The sequence below is a fragment of the Macrotis lagotis genome, chromosome X, assembly GCF_037893015.1.
Source record: "Macrotis lagotis isolate mMagLag1 chromosome X, bilby.v1.9.chrom.fasta, whole genome shotgun sequence".
Lineage (NCBI taxonomy): Eukaryota > Metazoa > Chordata > Mammalia > Peramelemorphia > Peramelidae > Macrotis > Macrotis lagotis.
In genome coordinates, this window is record NC_133666.1 from 134,530,921 (window position 1) to 134,553,138 (window position 22,218).

At 40.9% G+C, this 22,218-nt stretch overlaps 1 protein-coding gene across 3 annotated transcripts in view; it reads right to left on the reverse strand.

Annotated features, from left to right (window-relative positions):
- The window catches only part of TMEM184A (transmembrane protein 184A), a 56,115-nt gene that overhangs the window by 22,284 nt on the left and 11,613 nt on the right, over window positions 1–22,218 (reverse strand). The window contains exons 2-5 of one of the 3 annotated variants that reach the window (XM_074201825.1): window positions 14,339–14,437; window positions 10,848–10,983; window positions 9,782–9,975; window positions 6,347–6,610 (exon numbers count right to left, since the gene is read on the reverse strand). In XM_074201825.1, coding sequence (XP_074057926.1) covers window positions 6,347–6,610 — 264 coding nt within the window. In that variant the 5' untranslated portion in view covers window positions 9,782–9,975; window positions 10,848–10,983; window positions 14,339–14,437. Of the gene's footprint in view, window positions 1–6,346; window positions 6,611–9,781; window positions 9,976–10,847; window positions 10,984–14,338; window positions 14,781–22,218 lie in introns of those variants that run through there. The other 2 variants (XM_074201826.1, XM_074201824.1) reach the window with 2 other exon arrangements.

Consider the following 22,218-nt stretch of genomic DNA (forward strand, 5'->3'; position numbering starts at 1 on the left):
TAAGATAACAGCCCAATTAGCTGGAATGAGGACTAGTTGAAAGACCAGACTTGAAGAAATGTCATTAACCACTGGTCACTTGTAAGGAGATCTCCAGAGGCATGCTCCAAGGATCTGTGCTGTTTAACATTTTTTTAATCAGTGTCTTGAATTAGAACATGGACAGTGTCCTTATGAATTGTGCATGAGAAACAAAGCTAAGAAGGATGGCTAATACACTGAATGAGAGTCACAATCAAAAAAAGATTTTGATTGGCTAGAATACGGATCTGATAGATAGAATAGAAATAAATGTAAAGACTTAAACTTAGACTCAAGAAATAGACTTCACAAGTACAAGTACAAGATGATGGGGAGGAGGAATAGCAGTCTGATTGGTGGAGGGGTGGAGGGGACACTTGATCTGAGTCACCCAAAAACAGCTAATGAAATTTTGGATTATGTAGCCCAATAGAAAAAGGAGATGGGAGTCCCAGTATACACTGTGCTGGTAAGATTATATATGGAGCATAATGGGGTTGATCTTATAATGTGCATAGGTTCTAAAGACTAAAGTGAGGTAAAAGCTGAACATAGAAATATCCTCAAAAATCTCTTAAATTGAGTGATTTTTCATTCTTTCTCATCAGAATATTGTCCATCCTAGGCGATTTAAGGAGGGTCTTTTCTTGAAACATAAACCTGATGGGCACAGGTTTATAGTTAATATCTTCCAGTGCTAAGTTTTATGCCTTTAATTAGCTTAAAATGCAACTGCTTTCTTATTCAATTGGAACTTAACTTATGAGGAGAATTTCACCTCTCCCAAGCTAAGAACCACACCAGAGAGGAGGAAGAAAAAGGTTCAAAGGGGAAGACAGAACATTGACATTCTTTCATTAAAGTCCCCTGGCCTTCATATCTCTGATTGATGGAAAGAAAGAGGCTGGCTCTCCCCCTGCAGGAGGGTCTCATTCTCTGAGCATGCCCAGAAATGAAGACTAGGAGAGAAAGATAAGAAAAAGGAAAGATAAAGGATCAGAAATGTAGAGCATCCCAAACCTTTCACCTAAAGATTGGATTCTATGATTGGAACTTGTCACTAGGTCAAGCTCATTGGAGAGCTCTTATGAGACAGGGAGGGAATCTTCCCTGACCCTGAGAGGCCACTGGCCAAGAAGCACATTCCAGTGAGTACAATTAGCTACCTCTCCCTGAGGTTTTTACTAGATGGTGCCAATAGAAGCCTTCAGCCTAAACACCAAGGAGTGTATAATGTGCTAACAGTTAACAAAAAGAAAAGAATAAAAATAAACAAAATAAAATAAAAATCAATCAACAAATATGGACTATTAATAATAATGACTAATTATAACAACATTGATATAGAGCTTAATATGTGCCCGATGTTGTACTGACTCATTTTCTCATTTTATCCTCACAACAACCCTAAGGGGAATGTGCTACAATTATCCTCTTTTTACAGATGAGGAACTTGAGGCAACAATAGTTAAGTGACTTTCCCAGGCTGGAGTTGAACTCAGGTCTTTCTGATTCCAAGCTTAGGACTCTCTCTACTCTGTCATCTGGCTTCCCACTATATGCCAAACACATAGATGTCAGAGAAAAAGAAAGAATAAGTGCTAAATTAATCAATCAATCAATTAACCAATGAGTAACTTATAAAGGACCTACTATGCCCCCAGGCTAGGGATATTTAAAAAAAAACCAAAAATGACAAATGAAATAAGAGCCTATTCTCAGGATTGTTCCAAAGAAATAAGGACACAAACAAATAAGAATCTGGAGTCAAAAGTTCTTAATCTGGCTCCTGTATTAGCTAGCTGACAGACCTTGGGAGGTCACTTAACTTCTCTAGAGCCCCAGTTTCCTCATCTATAAAATGGGGATAATAATGCTTCTTGGTGTTTTGTTTTGTTGTTTTTTTTTTAACTTGGAGGCAATCAAGGCTAAATAACTTGCCCGGGGGTCACACAGCTAATAAGTATCTGAGGCTGGATTTGAATTCAGGTCCTTCTGATTCAGTATTGGTATTCTAAACACTGTATCATCCAGATGCCCTAGGGTAATACTTCTGCAACTTTTTTTTTTTTTTTTTTTAGCTTTTGCAAGGCAATGGGGTTAAGTGGCTTGCCCAAGGCCACACAGCCAGGTAATTATTAAGTGTCTGAGGTTGGATTTGAACTCAGGTACTCCTGACTCCAGGACCAGTTCTCTATCCACTGCGCCACCTAGCCGCCCCCCTGCAACTTTTCTTAAAAGAAGATGTAAGTCAAAGTGCTTTGAAATGATGAGTACTTGTCAAAGCTCTGTTGTGTTCCCAGGGCTAATATCAACTTCCCAGGTGAACTTGGGTGTTCCCTGAGCAAGTCTGGGATTTAGCTGCCACATCTATTAAGTAAGAATAATAATTTCTGCCCTGCTGGCTGAGATGTTGTAAAAGCTTCTGAAGGCTGTAGATATACAAAGGCTTTCCATTATTTTCAGAATCTAAGTTAATGGTTAATGGTCAGACTCATAGCTTTGTCCCATTAAAGGATGGGGGGGGGGAGTATCCAGACAGGAACTAAAATGAGCACAAGAGTTTTTCATAAAGCTTGCCTTGTCATAGAGGGGACTTCCTACTCTCAACTTAGGATCGATTGATTAACCTAACTGTGCCAGGGGAGGGGCAGATGGCATCCTCCCCAGAGCTAGGACAAAGTCCTTTTCACTTTTTGCTATCACACCAGTGGCAGACGGAGCTTTCCCTGTCCCTGTGACACCCTTCTTCCCTCTTCTCTTCCTCCCTCCCACCACAGGGTTCAGCAGCAGCAGGTGCTCCATACTGGGCTCGCCCCATTTCCCTCATGTTCCTTCCTCTGGGGTATCAGAGATCCCCAGCAGGTGGGAAGCAGAGAACAGAGAAGTTGGCTATCTCTCTTTCACAGAGTGGTAACCACCACCTGCACTGACGTCCTGACATGGCTCCAGGGACTGTGCCTCTTATCCTACAGTTGGAAAAACTCATCCTTCAAACTTCCCCTTCTTTGTGATCCCAGGCAAGGTTCTGGTATCTGTGTCTCAGTTTTCTCATTTATAAAATAATAATACTTGCACTACTTGCCTTATATGGCTCTTGGTCATAAAACAATACAAAATTATCAAAATTATGTTTTATTCATCCTATTACCTGCTGCTACCTTAGTCTAGGCTCTGATCATCTTTCACCCAAATTATTTCAACAGTCCCCTGTTTATAATTTCTTCCTATCCAGCATCCCACAGAGAAATCCATCTTCCTAAACCATGACCTTGCACTTTTCCCTTTCCTCAAAATACTCACAATGCTACTCTTCCCCAATCCCAGGCTCAAAACCATCACTAGCTCTCTATTGTCTACACTACAACAAGGCTTTAGCTTGATTTTTTTGATTTTTGCAAGGCAATGGAGTTAAGTGGACTTGCCCAAGGTCACACAGCTAGACAATTATTAAGTGCCTGAGGCTGAATTTGAACTCAGGTACTCCTGATTCCAGGACCAGTGCTCTATCCACCTAGCCCTCCCTTTAACCTGTTTTTTTAATAAATTTATTTCTCACCACTGTTCTACATGAATTGACTCAAAGTGATCAATTCATTGACCCCTGAATACACCATTAAGGAAGAAGTATTTATTAGGTGTCTACTATAAGTGAGGTCCTTCCTGTTCTAGTAACAATACAAAAATCAAAGAATAAAAAACAATCCTCATCCTCATGGATTGACATTCTATTCTCTGCCCACGTGCATGGTCATTTTCTCATCTTTGGTCATCCTAGAAGTCTCTACTCCCTTCCCCACTTTTATGAATCATTCCCTTCCTTCAAGATCCAGTTTAAGTACTCTTCCTGTTTGAGAGAAAAGGATAGAGGTTGAGATTTCAATGGATGAAGAATTCCTTCAACCAATATTCAGTGAAATGACTTGCCTAGAGTCACATTGCTAAGTTTGAGGCTGCATTTGAACCCAGATCTTCTGGGCTCCATGGTCAGTCCTCTAGTCATTATATCACTTTTTAGTCAGAAAAACTCATCCTTCAAACTTCCCCTTCTTTGTGATCCCATGTACCAGAGTAACTTCTTTCATTATTAGGATATATTACCTTAAAATGTCACTTATCTTTGTACATGCCCTTGTCTCCCTGATCCTGAAAAAACCCTCATTTGATCCTTCCATTTCCCTATTCTTGTCCTTTATCTCTTTTGCCCCTTGTACCTACACTCCTGGAAAAGACTGTCCACATTATATATGTCCACTTTCTCTCTTCTCACTCACTTCTTTTTTTTTTTTGCAAGGCAATGAAGTGACTTGCCCAAGGTCACACAGCTAAGTAATTATTAAGTGTCTGAGGTTGGATTTGAACTCAGGTCCTCCTGACTCCAGGGCCCGTGCTCTATCTACTGTGCCACCTAGCTGCCCCTCACTTCTTAATACTTTACAATCTGATGTCTGTTCCCATCATTCCACTAAAACTGCTCTCCCCAAAGTTATCAGTGATCTCTTAGTTGCCAGATCCAATGACCTTTTCTCAATCTTCCTTCTTGATGTCTCTGCAGACTCTGATACTGGTGATCACTCTTTTCTCAGTACATCACTCTCCCTTGGTTCTCTTCTTCTAACTATCCCCCTACCTAGTCTCAGTTTCCTTTGCTGGATCTTCATCTAGATAATGCTCTTAAACAAAGGTATCCCTTAAGATTCTGTCCTGTGCTCTCTCTTCTTCTCCCTCTATGCTCCTTCACTTGCTGATCTCATCCACTCATCAGGATTTAATTATAATCTCTATGCTGATGATTCTCAAACGGACCTTTCCTGGTCCACTATCTGTGTACCTCCGATCTTGCATCTCCAACTGTCTTTCAGACATCTCAAACTCAATGCTGTGTAGACATCTCAAACTCAATATGTCCAAAACAGAAATCATTTGCTTTCCTCCTAAATCCCCCCCAACACACAAACACGTGTGCACACACACACACACACACACACATGCACACCCCTTCCCTATTATTGTAGAGGCAGGAATACTCTCCCATCCCTCAAGTTCAAAAACTTAGAAATCATCCTGGTACCCTCAATCCCTCACCCCGCCCCAGCCTATATCCAACCTGTTGCTAAGACCTGTTGTTTGTACCTTTTCAACATCTCAACTGAGACACTGAAACCCTTCTGGTATAAACCTTCACCACCTCAAACCTGGATTACTTCAATAGCTTGCTTGGTGAGTCTGTCTACCTCAAGTCTCTCCCAAGGCCCCACTCTTTAATCTCCATTCAGCCACTAAAATAAATGTCCTAAAAACACAGGCCTGATCATATTACCCCCCTTAACTCAATGGCTTCCTATTGCCTCCAGGAGAAAATCCAATATACTCTGTTCAGCATTCATAATAAAATCCTTTCCTACCTTGCCAGGCTTCTTACATCTTAGTTGATGATAGTTTGATCCAGTGACACTGGCCTCCTGGCTATTCCACAAATAAGATACCAGGCATTTTCTCTGACTGGGATCTCTATTCTTGGAATGATCTCCCTCCTCTACTCCAACCACTAAAATTCCTGGGGTCCTTTATATGGATAGAGTGCCAGGAGGATCTGAGAGTTCAAATCTGACTTCAGATACTTACAATTTGTGTGACCCTAGGCAAGTCACTTAACCCTGATTGCCTTGCAAACAAAAAAAGATACTCTATTTTTCTCTCCTAAAATATGTCTTCCTGGAGAGTAGGAATCTTGTACCCCAACACACAACACCTGCCTTGCATAGAGTATGGAATAAAAAACATTTATGGTCAATATGTGATGTACTGGAAACAATGCTGGACTTGGAGTTAGAATGCCTAAGGATCTGGTAACCCTGGGCAAGTCATTTCATTTCTCTAGACTTTAGTTTCTTTATCTGCAAATGAAGGGGTTGATCTAGATCAGAGGTATACAACCTTTTAGCTCTTCCAGTTGTCCTGCCCAACGACATATAGAATTTAATATCCATTCATGAATACAATGCCACCCACAGCTGTTTGAATGGGCCCCAGGTTAGACACACCTGGTTCTAGTGTCTTCCAGTTCTAAACCAATGATCTTACCATCCCAACTAGATTGGAGGATGATATGCTAATCATCCAGAACTTGTTTTCCCAGTCCAAGATTCAGTTTGGAACTTGTGACAGATATACCAGAGCATCTGGACATAGACAATGAGTTGAATTTTCATGCTAGGTGCTCACAGGAAGATGCGAATTTTACATGGAAAATATGTTTATACCGAGGACAGGTAAGATGCTTTCAAGATCTAGGGAGATCAGGAAAGGCAAGGGAGAACCTTACCTGGTGGCAGGTCAGCACCAGGGCTGACCACACAAAGAATCCTGAGATGCCCCGGGCAAGGGGGGTGGTGAGGAAGAGCTGCTTGGAGTCATGGGACCTGTTCCAGGCCGGGCTGAGATGAGGGCTACCTTCACTGGTGGATAGACCTGGGTCAACAAACGGGAGGATGGTAGTATGGAGCAACCCCTCAGCCATTTGGGAGGTTTGCAGAGTACTCTGGATGGTAGAATTCTCTTCCACAGGTAGCCCTGTGTTGTTGTCCATCTATTGAGGAAGGAAAGAGGACAAAGGTAAGGAAAGATTTGGCAGCAGGAAGAATGGGAGGAGTTAGGGAGAAGGAAGGGCACTAAATATAGATGAGAGCTCAGAGGGAAAAGTGGACTTGGGCCCCTATCATGGAGAATCAAGAAAAAGTGAAGGCCAGGGGAGAGTAACTAAGAATGAAGGGAAAGGGAAAAATTTTAATACAATTCAAAATGAATTCACTGACTAGTAGCCTGCCAGAGACCTCCTAAGTCTTATCTCCTCTTCCTAATTTCAGCAGACCTTGATCTTGCATTCTACCTAATGCAAAAGTCTTTTAATTACTATTCCCCCCCCCCAGTCCCCAATTTCTAAAGTAAGATGAACCCGAGGCTAGCCAGAGCTGCCAGAGGACTATAATTTGCATGCTTCTAGAAAACTATGGGGCCCCAAACTCCCCAGTGTCCACCGATTGCCTCCTTGCTCAGAGTATGACTCCTGAAGTTTGCTCCTGTTCTCTTGGCAGTACAAAACCCTGGCCCAAATCCCCAACTTGACATAGGGGACCAGACATTCAGATCCCGGAAACCGAAAAATCGTAAAGTTTGTCCTAAGAAGAGTTTGTTGTCATAGTTAGAAAGCTAATCTCTGAGCCAAGAAGACCTGATCCCTAACACATATCATATGGCTGTAGATAAATCATTTAACCTCTTGGTACCCCTGGTCAAAATGTCAAAAAACAACAGAGAGAATTTGCCAATCTACACTGGTAGAGGAAGGGTGGCATAATGACTAAAGAGCTGTATTTGGAGTCAGAAAGAACTGAGTTCCAATTCTACCTCAGACACTTACTAGCTGTGGGGCTAGTTGCATGGCTTCTCAGTCACAGTATCCTTATCTCTAAAATGGGATAGCACCTCCCTAATAGAAACATTGTGATGATTAAAGGAACTAAAATTGCTTTGCAAATTTTAAAGTACTACATAAATTCTAGCTATTATTGTTACACTAATGAGATTTGTAGGTTCAGTTCAAACAAACACTTAGTAGGCTGGTTGTCCAGTTAGGCTCAGATCTGTTCCTAGAGTTCAAAGAGACCTCAGAAGCCATCTAGTCCAATGTCTATGCTGTATAGATGAAGAAACTGAGGCCCAGAGGGGTTGAGTGAATTAGTAAAGGTCACAAAGGTAGAGAAGTATTAGAAACAGAACATAAACCCTCATCCTCTGACCTCCAAGCTAGCATTCTTTTTTTCAGCAAACCTCCCCCCATATCACATCTTTCTACTGGATTGTTGTTTGTCCTTTGTGCTGGAAAAGGACTATGACATCAGGGAGGTGGTATCATGAAATATGAGCGAATTGGATTTTGGAGGGGCGGGGAGAGGAGGGCTGCTGGGCAAAGTCACCAGCCTCATTTTCTCCTCTAGAGCCATCTGGATCCAGTGACCAGATATGAATCAGGACTACTGAAGATGGACCCTGGATGCAATGGAAGGTCTTGGTCTTTTTAAGCTAAGGTTTCTTCCAGGTCTCAGAGATTAAGGCAGGTAAGAAAGAAAAGAAGAAAAGAATGGTCCCTTTGCAAAAAAAAAAAAAATCAATGAGGGGTCGACCCTCATTGGAGGAGTTTCTCGCCAAAACGGAAACAACTGCTATTTACAATCACTCAGAGCCCTATGTGAGAAGTTGGAACTGTCCCACTACTAGCCAAATGGAAAACACAGTTCTCTTTTTTCTTTTTCTTTCTTTTTACCCTTAACTGGTGCTCTGACTAAAGGAAGGTAAATTTTTATTGCTGAAACCTGGCAAGATATGTTGGGGCTTACAGGCCCCTTATCATTCTGGCTCTCCTAGATTGGTCAACAATAGGTCTCAGGCCAGCCCTTCATTGGCTTCTCCTGGATTGGTCTCGGTCCTAAAGGCCAGGACTGAAGTGAAGAGGGAGATGGGGGTGGAGAGACAATTCATAGAATAATCAGATCATCAATCCAGAGTTGAAAAGAGGCTACTCTAGGTCTGATTTAGGCATCTGTATCTCTCCAGTACCTCCTGTGCCTCCAGTATCTGCTCAACAAATGCTAGTCAAATTGAATAGTCATTGTTCATTGTCATCTTTAGATTTCTGGCCATAATATGAGAGCTGACATATCTGTAATACTTAAAAGTCTACAAAGAGGAACAGTAGATAAAGAGATGGCATTGGTCCAGACAACCTGGGTTCAAGTCCCACTTCTAACACCCACTCTTTATGTGACCTCAAGTAAGTCAATTAACTTTATAATGCCCTAAGCAATCCTTTAAAACTCTAAGTGGAAGGTATTGTGCCCTCTTATTTTGGTAGAGGGAATTTCTTCATTGGGTATTTTCTTCACATAAAATCACAAGTCCAGGATCAGTGGCTCTCTTTTTTTTCCCTCTCCATACACACACACACACACACACACACACACACACACACACACACACACTAAATATATGAACTTATATGTATTGTTACATTTGGTTGTCATAACAGCCTGTGAAGTAGGTAGTGCATTATTAGCCATGGCCAAAGGGGAAGAAAGCACCCCCACGTGCAAGAGACTAAGGGTTACTAAGCAGTGGGAATTTAAAATGTTTGTTCAAGCAAATTGTTGTTGAGCTTTTAGGAGGGGGAGAGAGCCAAACCAATTCACCCTCCCCTGATCCCTCCAATCGCATCCTCCTCCCCCTAGTGTAGTAGCTGCCTCAGTCTACAGGTGGATGGGAGATCCTGGTACCTTCTGAGATGGGCATAGGGAAGCGGTGGGTTACTCATTGCTAGGATTCTCAGTCCAGTCACTTCCGGCTCCCTGGGACTTTGGGCTCCTCAATCCCTCCCCGATGCCCCAGTCACCCCCTGGAAGCTACTTTCTCTAAACACTCCCAGGCTACCCTGCCAGCATTTAGTGGCTAGCTAGCTAAATCTGCTGGCGGTGGGTAATGTGTGTAAGAAGGGGCTGATGTTACAAAGAGATCACCTAAGAATAGCACTCCGACTCCTGGGAATAGTAAGTTTGATCAACAAGTGACCCAATCACTTAATTCAGATTCAGTCTAGAAATTAAATCAGTCCCTACCTTTCCCCACTAGAAACACCTACTCAACCCACCCACCCCCCCTTTTCCTTTGGCCCGTCCCATTTTGGTGGCTACTTTAACCCAAGTCTTACCTTGCCCAATAGAAAGCGCCAAGATCGTCACCTGGGCCCCGCGGTTACCTGACTGAGGAACACTTGCATCTCGGGGTCCCAGGTAAGGGTGAGCGCAGGCATTCACGCGGCAGGGGGGACAGCTCCGTGCCTTGCTCAGAAGTAGTCAGGCCCCAGGTGAGACTTGAAAGCTCTAGCCTCCGAGGTGCCTGCACCTGGAGAGTGGGGGAAGGAGGGAGGGGAGACGAGATCAGTGGAGAGGGTAGAGTTACCAGGAAGTCACCTGTTCGTCTCACCACTTCGAGCCAGGAGCCCCACCTCTAAGCCCCAGAGCGTCAGGATGCGCCTCCCAGCCCAAGCCCGGACCGGGCCCGGAGCGTAGGAAGCCTCCGGAGGAAGCCGAGCCCGCCTCCCTCTCTTGACACTGTATCCTCTCCCCACTTTGCTTAGCCCGCAGCCGGCTCCCAGGTGAGCCGGGGGATGGAGATGGAGCTGCTTCTCGGGCAGGTGTCCGCAGGATGTGTCTTGGTGGAAGGCACGGGTGCGGAGGGGTGTGGAGAGGCAGCTCATGGGACCATCCATCCAGAATAGGTAGGGCAGGGAAGGAGCTTTGTACAAATCAGAAAGAGGAGGAGGAGGAGGAGAAAGAAAGGAGGGGAAAAGGGAAGAGAAACGGAGAGGAGAAAAAAGCAATACAGACACCTAGAGAGGAAACAGAGGAGAAAGACAGACACTCAGAAAGGGAGACCAGAGACACAGCTAGACAGAGAAGGAGAAAGAGAAGGGAGGCAGATAGAGGAAAGAGAGAGAAACTCATATATGGAAGAATCAGAAAGAAAGAGAGAAAGATGGAGAGAGAGGAGAGAGAAAAGAGACAGAAGAAAGACAGAGAAACCCAAAAGACAGAAGAATCAGAAAGATAAGGACAGAAAAGTAGGGGGGAGAGAGAGAAAGTAGTTGAGTGGGTCTATATCAAAGTTTACCCCAATGGGAACTTTTAAAGAGCAGTGACTTCTTTTAAGGAAGAGAGTATGTTGATGTGGAAAAAACGGGCTCTTGAATCAGAAGAACTATGTTCAAATCTCACCTTTGATACTGACTCCCTATGTGACCTTGGGCAGGTTGCATAATGTCTCCCAAACTCAGTCTCAAAAAGTTGGCCTTTGAGGTCCCTTCTTGCTATGGATCAATAGTCCTGAAATCCTTAAGTTGAAGCATAGACTCTAGAAAGAAAAAGAATCTTAGAGATCCAACCTTCTCATTTTACAGATGAGAGAACTAAAGTCAAATGACTTGTCCAAGGCTATTTGGATATTTCCAAGTTACATTTTTATCTCTCTTGATTTTTACTACAATTCTGGGGGGGCAAGTACTGTTTTACAGATGAGACAATACAGGTTAAGTATCCTATCTTTGGAAGCAAGTATCATCTAGACTAGAAATCCATTCCATTTTTTTTCACTATATGACACTGTTTCTCTTGTAAGTAGTAAGCAGGAAAACCCTTATTCAAACTGAGGCCCTCAAATTCCAATTCCTTGAATGCACCTACACCTAGAACATAGTTCTAAGCAACGGGAAGTGACAAGAAAAGACACATTCCTAACACACTCCTACCAGGTTGGAAGAGATCTACCTATAGTCTTGAAACCAAATGTCCCACATCTTTCTATTTGTTGGCACTAAGTTTTCTCCCAAGCTTCCTCTGGGATGATACAAGATTTGAAAAAATGGGGGAAAGGTAGGGATTGGAGAAGGTTTATGGGGGGGGAATTGATTTTTATGTGTGCTGATCTGATTCATCCCCTTCACAATAAACTTTACATCTCTCTAGTGCCTTGAAACTAAAGCCCTCTGCAGATATGAGCTCATCCCCCAACACCCCTGGGAGGGGCCTATTTCATTTTCCAAGTGGGGAAACCCAGAAACAGCAGCCCTGTGGGGTTAGGCCTGAACAACAGGTCTTTTGGCTTCTGGTTGTGGGCCACCCTCAGATGAAGTCGATGAACAGAAAAGTGAGTCCGGTGCTTCCTGCAATTTAGTCCCAAAATTAGGCCTCAGGATCTTCTCAGAATTGAGACTGGCTTAAGTTAAACTGGTCTGTCTAGGTTGTTGAGGAGGGAAAATAGCCCAGAGATGTGTCGATACCACTTTTAGAGATAAGACTAAATATTAATCAGAGGAGATAGATCTGTTCCCTTTGCCCCAATGGAGGGACCCCACCCCTTAGCAAAGCACAGCCCAGTTCTCTGGCATGCTAGGACATGAAACAAAAACGTGATGTTTACTAATGGGGCAGTGTGCCCAAAGCTATCCTCCATGGATGCTATTCAGGCCTCTAAACCAGCCACAGACAAACTCCCAAGAGGCCAAGTGAGGGACTCTTGATCTTGAGTTTGCTGTAGCTGTTTGCTTTCTCTTGAAATCTCCCCAACCATTCCCCCCCCAATTTAATATACATTTATTAAGCAACCATTAGGTGCCAGAACTGTGAGAATACAAAAAGAGGTAAAAGATAGTTTATATTCTAACAGGGGAGACAACAGTGAAAACAAATCTGAAGAAAGCTTTCTAATTATAGTGTAAAGAATGCTAGATTTAGTCAGTAGTCCTGGATTCAAATCCTCTCAGTACTACAATGCCTCCTATAATACAGCAAAAAACAATGGCAAATGGTTTGAATTCAAATTTTGCCCCTTCCATTTATTAGCTATGTCAGCCTGAACAAGTCACATAACTTGTGAGTTTCAATTTCCCCACCTATAAAATCAGAGGGTTAAACCAGTTGACCTCCAGGGTCCATTCCAGAGCCACACTGCAGTCCTTTGATGCATCCTTAATGGGGAAGTCACTAGTTAAAATCCCAGACCTCTGATATATACCATTAGTCCATACTTCTACATTTTGGTTTCCCCAAGTGAATTTCATGACATGCTTACCTTTAGAAAGGTAAGTTCCATGCCCAAACCCTCCCTTCACTCCATCCATTGGAAAATAAGCTGTATCTAGTCAGAATATCTGGGTCTAAATCCCAACTCTGCCCTGTGGGTGAAACATATTCGTCTCTGTGAACCTCAGTTTCCCTGTCTACAAAATGAGAATTTTACTCTCCCTATATCCCAGGATTCTTATGAGAAAAGTGTTTTGTGTTATGTAAAATGTGAACTCTCCTTTGGGAGTTGTTATTTTAATGTGGTTGAGTGTATATATTGTGGTAAAGAGGGTGTTGGTGGTCATGGTGTGGTGGTGGTAGTAGAGGGGAGGTAGGAAAAAAATGATCCTACCTCCTTGCTTAGGGATTTATAATCCAGTAGTGAAATTGAATATTCAGAAAATCCACTGTTTTTCTTAATCCACAAAACCAACAAGGCAAATATTGGAGGTTTCCTATTTTTTTCTGACTTTTACCACTACTGCCCCCAAAACCAATAGGGTGTAACAACTGTGGGAAATCCTGAAACATTCTATACTTAGATGGAAAAAAATCTTTCAATTCACCTGATTGGAGAAGAGAAAAGTTTTGAGTTTCAAAATGTCAGATCCAGGGCAGATTTCAGACTGCAGACCAATCAATGATAGCTAACTGTGGAAAACTATGGGTAGTCATGCAGAATTTAACTAGTTAAACTGAAGAGGACAGAGCATTTTCCAGCCTGGGCTAACACCAGAAGAATCAAACTCAGACTAGGTTGAATGCATCAGAGGTGAGACTCCCAAAATATTCAGCACCAGGGATTGAGATGGGATCATCTCTACAGGGCAGGCCAGAGAAATTTCCATGATGCCATCTCTAGCATCACATACTGGAAGTCAATACACCAATCCTTATTTAGTGTGGTCGCACCCTAAGAACACTTCTAGCACTGGACTGCCTTCCATTTGTTCCACTGTCTCCTCCATCCCCAAACCTTCTTCAGGACAAAGGAAGGTGGTACTCTCAATTACTGACCAGGCTTCATACCTCCAACTAAACCTTACTTGCTAAATATAATAATATATATAATATATATATATATATAATAATAAATATAAATATAAATATAACCTTCTTGGTAGCTTTTGACATTGTTGATATCTGCTCCTCCTAAGTATTTTCTCCTTTCTGGGTTTTCATGACACTTCTCTTTGCTGGAATATTGTTGAGGGTATTAATTTTTAACTATAAATACTAGGCCGGGAAGTCTATCATTTATCCTAGAGGTCCATTAAAGGGTTTTGTGAAGAGGGATTTAGACCTCTGTCAATAGAAAGATTATTTTGGTGGCTATATGGAGGACAGGTTAGAGAGGAGAGAGTGGAACCAGGGATAATAAGCCTGTGACTTCCTCTTCTTTCTTGAGCCTATGATAATAAAGTTATACTGGTTCTCTTCCTCCTTCACTGATTTCCTTTTTTTTTGTTTCCTCAATCAAGTCCTCTGTCTTGATGGTGAGTATTTCTCAAGTCTCAGTCCTCTACCTCGAACTCTTTTCTCTAGGCATTCTTCCTCAAAAACTCATCCTATCTCAACACTCCAATTAGTATTCTTTCTGCTGCTGATCCTCCAATTTACTTCTCTAAAATATCTCAAATACTTACTTATTTTTCCTTAACTGTTTGTCATAACATTTTCAGTTGCCTCCAGGATATCTTCACATGTATGCCTTTTGTTGATCTCAAATTTGCTGACCTGGTAGCCTGGTAGATCAGAGTACCTTGTCAATCAAATAAGGCGAGATATTTGATTTCCACATAGAACAATTAGCTTTGTTTTGTTCTATAATCTCAGTTTGTTCCCCATATCCCAAACAGCTGTCTCACAAAGGCTTGATGATGGTCCCACATGGGAAACTCAAAGAATATAGATGACTCAGCTCAAATCCATCTCTCTTACTGGAAAAACTACTCCGAGTATGTATGGTACTGATGGTGGCTAAGTAGATTGTGTCATCTTTACATAAAAGGTGACATTTTATTATTGTAGTTAATAATATTACTGTTATTACTTCTATAACTCGTTGACAATGTTTAAAGGGTGGAGTCCATGAATCTTGTTCATTTTTTATCCCACCCATTAAATTATGATTGTTTAGTTCCTATTCATTGTTAAAGCTATAGCAGGAAGTGCTCTGATTGGATGTTAGTTTCAACTTCCCAACAATAAGAGATGTCAAGCACTGGGTCATATTACTAGGTGAAACCAAGAAATTATTAGTCCTGAAGAGTAGGATTGCCTGTGATAATGATGTGTGTGTGTGTGTGTGTGTGTGTGTGTGTGTGTGTGTGTGTGTGTTTTCATTCAGTGGGGTTAAGTGGCTTGCCCAAGGTCACACAGCTAAGGTAATTATTATGTCTGAAACTGAATTTGAACTCAGGTCCTCCTGATTCCAAGACTCATGCTCTAAGAATGGATATTCAGAAAATCCACTGTTTTTCTTAATCCACAAAGCCAACCAGGCAAATACTGGAGGTTTCCTATTTTTTCTGACTTTTACCACTGCTGCCTTCAAGCACAATAGGGTGTAACAACTATGGGAAATCCTGAAATATTCTCTCTACTTAGATGAAAAAAAAAATCCCTGTCTGTAATTTTTTAGTTAATATTTTTTTTTTATCAGCAACCATTTATTTTCTCTCCCTCTCCACCCACTCCACATTGAGAAAGGAAAAAGAGCAAGGCAAAACTCTGTGACAAATATACATAGTAAAGCAAAATGAACTCCCACAAGAGACCATGTCCAAAAATGTCTACTTCATTCTGCATATTGAGTCCAACACTTCCACCCTATTCAGTTTTAATGGCACTTCTTTCCTCCCTCCTTCTTCTGAAGATCAAGTTTGAGGGTTGGGAGAGGAAACCAGGACATCATGCTTTTCTTTCTTTGTATCATTTGTCATTGTTCTTGCCCAAGAGCTTTGTTCTAGTCTAGACCTCTTTCTCCATGAAATTTCCCTTGACTAGCCCAACTGACTCTAGTCATTGTTCATGCCAGCATCTCTAGTACACTTTAGTCAGTGATCTGAAATTTTTCTGGGGTTGTATTATCTTATAATAATTTCCTTGATTTCATGACATTGTTTCCTCCTTTTAAAGTGCTATATAAAGGGGAAAAAATTAAAAAGTGGTATGTATAGAATCCTTTTTTTTAATGGAATGAATTTAAAATTAATTTGACTTTTTTTTAAAGCCTCCTAATTATTCCTCCTTTTCTGGTCTTCTAACTATAGATATTCACCAAAGTTTAGTTTTTGATTGTCGTTTCCCTCCTTTTCTTTTCTTCCCTCTACCCCTTTATCCCCCTGCTTCCTTACTTTTTCCTGATCTTCCACCATTTTTCCAATCTTTCAGGTCATCATATTTAACTCTTTACTTTTCCTAACCCTATATATCCAATCAGATGCTGAATCTTGCCATGTCTTCCTTCACAAAATTTCTTATCTCTATCTGATCCCTGTTCTCCACTCTCATGGCTAGGACCATTAGGTGATGCAGTAGAGCATCAGCCCTAGAGATAGGAGGACCTGAGTTCAAATCCAGCCTCAGAGAATTGACTTTTACTAGTTGTGTGACCTTGAACAAGTCACTTAACCCTGATCAGAACCATTTCCAGTCATCCTGATTCTTATCTGACCACTGGACCCAGATGACTTGGGAAGTGACTTATCACAGCTCCCCCTCACTCAGATCCAATGTAAATGCTTGTCATGGTATCACCTCCCTGATGACTTGGTCTTTTTTGACAGCCCAGGACAACCACTGTCACTCTCACAGCCACCACCTTAGTCCTGACCTTCATCACCCCTTGCCTAGGTTATTGCAATGAAGTCCTGATTGTTTTCCTGGTCAGTTCCCTCAGTTCATCCAACACAGCCCTACCAAAATGATTTTCCTTGGGCTCAGATTTAAACAAGATATTTTCCTATTCAATCACCTTCTGTAGCTAACGTTTCTGATTAGTTTTTAAAATCCTTCATATTCTGACCCTACCCTATCTTTCCAAACCTCACTGGAAATTATTCTTTTCTCCTTCACTCTGTGATCCAGTCAAACTGGTCTTTTCTCTGATCCTCCCAATGACACTCCTCTGTGTCTTTCTTTGTATTCCTCAGGCCTAGAATGTACTCTGTCTTCATAGATTCCCTCTCTTCTTTTAAGGTATTATCTTCTTGGGAAGCTTTGCCTGATCTTTTCAATGATTAGTACCCTGCCTCTCAAACCACTTGGTAATTAAATACTTTATTTTATATATATACATATATATATATATATTTACACATATATTTATATACACACTTATGTATGAACTTATTTCCTATAGGCTTATTTCATTTACTATCTTTGCATCTCTTAGTAACAGTGCCTAGATATCATGGAATAACAATTACATGCAATGAATAAAGCCAAAGGTCATAGATATGGAAGGAGCCTCAGAGGCCATGTAGTTCAAGCCTTCTTATTTTACAAAAAAAAAAAAGGCACTGAACCCCAGAGATAGTAAACCACTTACCCAAGTTAACCTAAGTAGTAAATGGCAGAGCCAAGTTTTGACCTCAGGTTCTCTGTATCAACATCCAGTGTCGACTGATTTGATTTGGAGTATTTTGCACTATTCCCTCAAAGTTACTGACTGTAAGTACCATGGGGTGGAAGTTGTCAAAGAGATAAGTGACCATTCCATCTAAGAAATCATGATAGAGAAGAGGAAACCCAGGCAGTCACTGTCCTATCTTTATGGAAAACAAATTTCAAAAACCCCAGGGGAAAGTGTCAGAAATCTGCCCAGGAAGGATGGGAAATTCAGAAGAGTGAAACCTAACCATATAAGCATAAATGATTTCTGATGGAAATAAAAAAGGAGCTGTCTAAAGTGACCAATGTGGATACACAAGAAAATCACTAATTTAGATTTTGAGGATCTTCAAATTTGTAAGATGGGAGCAAGGATGGGCAACAGAGGATAAATATTAAAGAGTGGCATGGTCCTCTCAAAATAGTATCAGAAGTCCTAAAGACTAAACTGGGACTGATGAAAGAAGCTAGGAGAAACAAAAAGCTTTTAAAAAAAACTATGTTGGGAAAAAAGAAAAGCTATGCAACTACCAAGCTAAAGGATTCTTATAGTAAATATTACCAAAAAAAAAAGTTAAAAGGGAGCTGAAACTCAATGCAAATGAAGGGGTGGAAAAGAGAAATGCCTAAAGGACCAATGTGGATGTATAATCAACTCACCAACAAGCATAGACTTAGAGAAAGACATGTAGAGATGGTGACAAGGGCAGGCAATAGAGGGTGAATACCAAAGTGTATTGTAGTCATGCAAAAATAGTATCCAAAGTTCTAAAGCTCAAAATGAATTGAGGCTAGTGAGGGAAGCTAGGGAAGAGAAAAGTGGAATGGGAAGCTATGAAGGGGATGGGAATTCTTTAAGTGCCTGTTACACTGCTAGCTATAAGGTTTATAAATAGTTTCTCACTTCATCCTCACAACAACTCCTGTGAGGTAGGTGTTATTATCTCTTTAATACAGTTGAGGAAACTGAGGCAGACAGCAGATAGGTCACTTACCCAGTAGCTAGTATCTGAAACTAGATTGGAACTCAAGTCTTCCTGACTCTATCCATTGTCCTACCTACCTGCCTTACTCAGGGTAGATGGGATGATGACCTTTGGAAAAGAAACAAAACAAAAATGGCAAATAGGAATTTGAAACTTCTTTGATACTTTGATGAATCTATGACCTCATCCATATGTGTTTTTCCTCCAAAAATGTAGATTGCAAGCTATCCATGGTTGCTCATGCTTACTGTTTTTTTTTGGTAAGGCAGTGGGGTTAAATGACTTGCCCAAGGTCACACAGCTAGGTAATTATTAAGTATCTGAGGCCAAATTTGAACTCAGGTTCTCCTGACACCAGGACTGGTGCTCTCTCCACTGCACCACCTAGCTGTCAGGCTTACTGTTATTTGATGATTCAGGGCTCTAAAATATTGGTACTTAAAAAATGACTTCTGAACTTTGGTATCATTAAATGACCTGGAAAGTCCCCCACAGGCAATTCAACCCATTCTCTTTCTCCTGTTCAATCCTAGGTCATAGAAGGTTTGCATTGTTGCTGTATGCCAGGAGAAACAAAAAATTAGTGAGGACACCCAGGTGTCCTAGCCACGAGGATGGTATATTGCAGTCCTAAGGTATTGAAAAAATGGATAGAAGATTGTTAAGCAGAACCAGGAGAAAAATTGGCATGTTAATGAAAGGTAGCCCACTGAGATGATGGACTTGGAGTCAAGATAATTTGAGTTCAAATCCTGCCTTTGTCACTGGGTGATACTTGAGAAGCCACTTAACTTTTTTTTAGCATCAGTATTTTGTTGTTTGTTGTTCATTTGTGTCCTATTCTTTGTGGCCCCATTTTGGGTTTTCTTGGCAAAGATGCTAGAATAGTTTATCATTTCCTTCTCCAGTTCATTTTTCAGATGAGGGAACTGAGGCATAGAGGGTTGAGTGACTTCCAAGGGTCACACATTTAGTAAGTGCCTAAGGCCGGATTTAAACTCCGGAAGAGGAGAATCAGAACTTTATCTATTGTGACACCCAGCTGTCCCAGCCTCAGTTTACACATCCATAAAAAGGGAATAATAATCTATGTCATAAACTTAGCGTGAGGGTCAAAGAAGGCAACATATATAAAATGCTTTGCAAACCTTACTGTGCTATGTAAATGATAGTTTGTTTTCCATTTGAAAGACTTCAGAGATACAGTCCATTCAGTGTTTTCAGAACACTGATGATGAAGCATTGTTTCTCACCTCTTGGAAGAGAGCTGATGGACTAGAAATACAGAAAGATCATATATTTGCCACACAGCTAGGTAATTATTAAGTGTCTGAGACTGGATTTGAACCCAGGTACTCCTGATTCCAGGGCCGGTGCTTTATCCACTGCGCCACCTAGCAGACCCATGCCTTTTCTTAAGGGCTGTTTTTCTTGCCTAAGTTATAAATGCAAGGGCTATTCATGGACCCTATCCCCCTACTGATAAACATGGAAGTTTTGACCTGCTGTTTCCTCTGGGCTGGTTTACTCTTCCTTTTGGAAACCCAGTGATGTGCATTTTGATGCCAAACAGGACAGAGAAAAGATAGGCAGAACCCACTTAACCTTCTTAACTCCTGTGCTCAACCAGCCTTAGTCTCCTTGTTAGCTGGGTTTATGGGAATGTACCCCATGGGTATGGAGTTGTATGTAATGAGAGTGGTGCAAAAAAAAAAAGAAGAAAAGAAAGTTACATCATGAACCATTGAAAAGGCACAGGAGAGCAGAAAGGAGTTTAGAAAAGGACACAGAGAAACAGAATAGTTAAATTATTAAATTTATTATTAAATTATACATTAAAAGTTATATAAGAAATTCAACTTAATCTACAATCATCTTTTCTGGTTTGTGTTTATTGAAATATTCATGGTAAGTTAATAATAAAAAGAAAATAGAAAAAAGACCAGAAAAGAAAGGGGAAGGCATGGGCATTAATTAAGCACCTATTGTATACCAGTTACTGTAAGTATTTTAACATGTATCCTGTGACCCTCAAAACAATCCTGGGAGCTAAGTGCCATTATTATCCCCATTTTAGAACTGAGAAAAATGGAATGGAAGTTAAGTGACTTGTACTAGTCACACAGCTAGTGCCAGATACAGGATTTGAACTCAGTTCTTCCTGACTCTATAGCCCATTGATCCACCAGCTGCCTTCATTTTAAAAGAGAAAAAAGAAAAGACAAATTTGTGGATTTTCAAGTTGTTGAGTTTGATTTCAAGAGCCAATAAGATTTAGAAAATCTTATTATCAAAGAGATTTTTTTTGAACACTGGGAAAGGGAAGTGGTAATCACCAAGAGACATCATGGCATCATCAAAAACTGGGCATGCCAGACTAACTTCAACTTCTTACTTGTTAGACACACCTTACAGGTTGATCAGATGGGAGAGGCTGAATCCTATATGGCAAGAGCTCTGGACCCAGCACCAGGAGAGCTCTGCATCTATTTGGGTGGCACATAGGTCATTCCACATGCCATGCCATCATGGACCAGTTGATTTCCTCACCTTTACAATAGTGATAATAATTCTTGTAGCAAAGAGTGTGCTGGGACCTCTCTAACCTGCTTTAGAGAGTCAGAGTTGATAGTTACATTTTCAATGGGGGCATTTAAATCAACCAGAGAAATCTTTATTCTCCTTAGATAAATGAAGACAATTCATTGTTTTGTACACTGGCTTAAGAGAAAGAAAATATTAATAATGTAGATTATACTAAAAGTTTGCTATATTGCTCTTGGAGCTTCTTCTCCGACCCTCCAGCCCCATTATTAACTATTTCCCAGCACACTCCTCAAATGTTCTGCCAACTTTGCATGAGCTTAGTTAGGGAGTTAGGGAGCAGTAGAAGCCTCAGGGAATAGTCTAGGAGTCCAATTAATGCTAATATGAATATGATAACTAGTATTTCTATAGCATTTTGAGGTTTACAAAGTGTCTTATTCAGACATCTCCTTGGCTTTGTAACCCCAGGCAAGTCATTTGACCTTTGCTGGCCTCAGTTTCCGCAATCTGTAAAATGAAGATAATAGTAGTACCCATCTCCCAGAGTAGTAGTGAGGATCAAATGAGATATTTGTTTAGTGCTTATTAGCACAGTACCTCACCCATGCTAGGTAGAAATAGTAGAAATATTATTACGATTATTATTATTGTTCATTATTTCATTTGAGGTTTAAGCACCCCTGCATGAAGTACACACCTCATGGGATTGTTGTGAAACCTGCCTGTGTAAATGTTAGCTTTTTTTTTCTTTTTAAATCAAATAATGCCACAGATATATTGTACCTAGATCTCAGTAAAGCATTATTAGAAAAAGTATCTGGTGCTATAAGGGTTAGATGATAAACATAGATAGTAAGAGCAAGCATTTTAATAGTGTTTTAAAGCTTGCAGAGTTCATCTGATTGAATACCCACAATAGTCTTGTGAAATAGGATTATTTCCATTTTATAGTTGAAGAAACTGGGGTTGAGTGGAGGGGAAATGACTTATCCAGGGTCACACAGCTAAGTAAGCAGGATTTTAACTTCTATCTTCCTGATTCTAAATTCAACACTTTCTCCACTGTCTAGCTATCTGGTAGAATGATCTGATCTCCAAAAAAGATTTTTCAAATTCCATCTGAAGCACAAGGATGATGATGATTAACTTTGCAATTATCAGAAGATCTTAGAAATAGATGGGGCCTCAGAGACTGACTAATGCAGTTCATATCTGAAATGGATTCCCCTCTACCTATAAACATTCCCAGCTATGCATCCAGCCTTTGCATAAAGACTCCTACTGAGGGTGACCATTCCACTTTTTGATATCTCTAATTGTTAGCAAGTTTTTTCTTGTGTGTAAAATGTGACTCTGGAGATCATATATGGGACTCC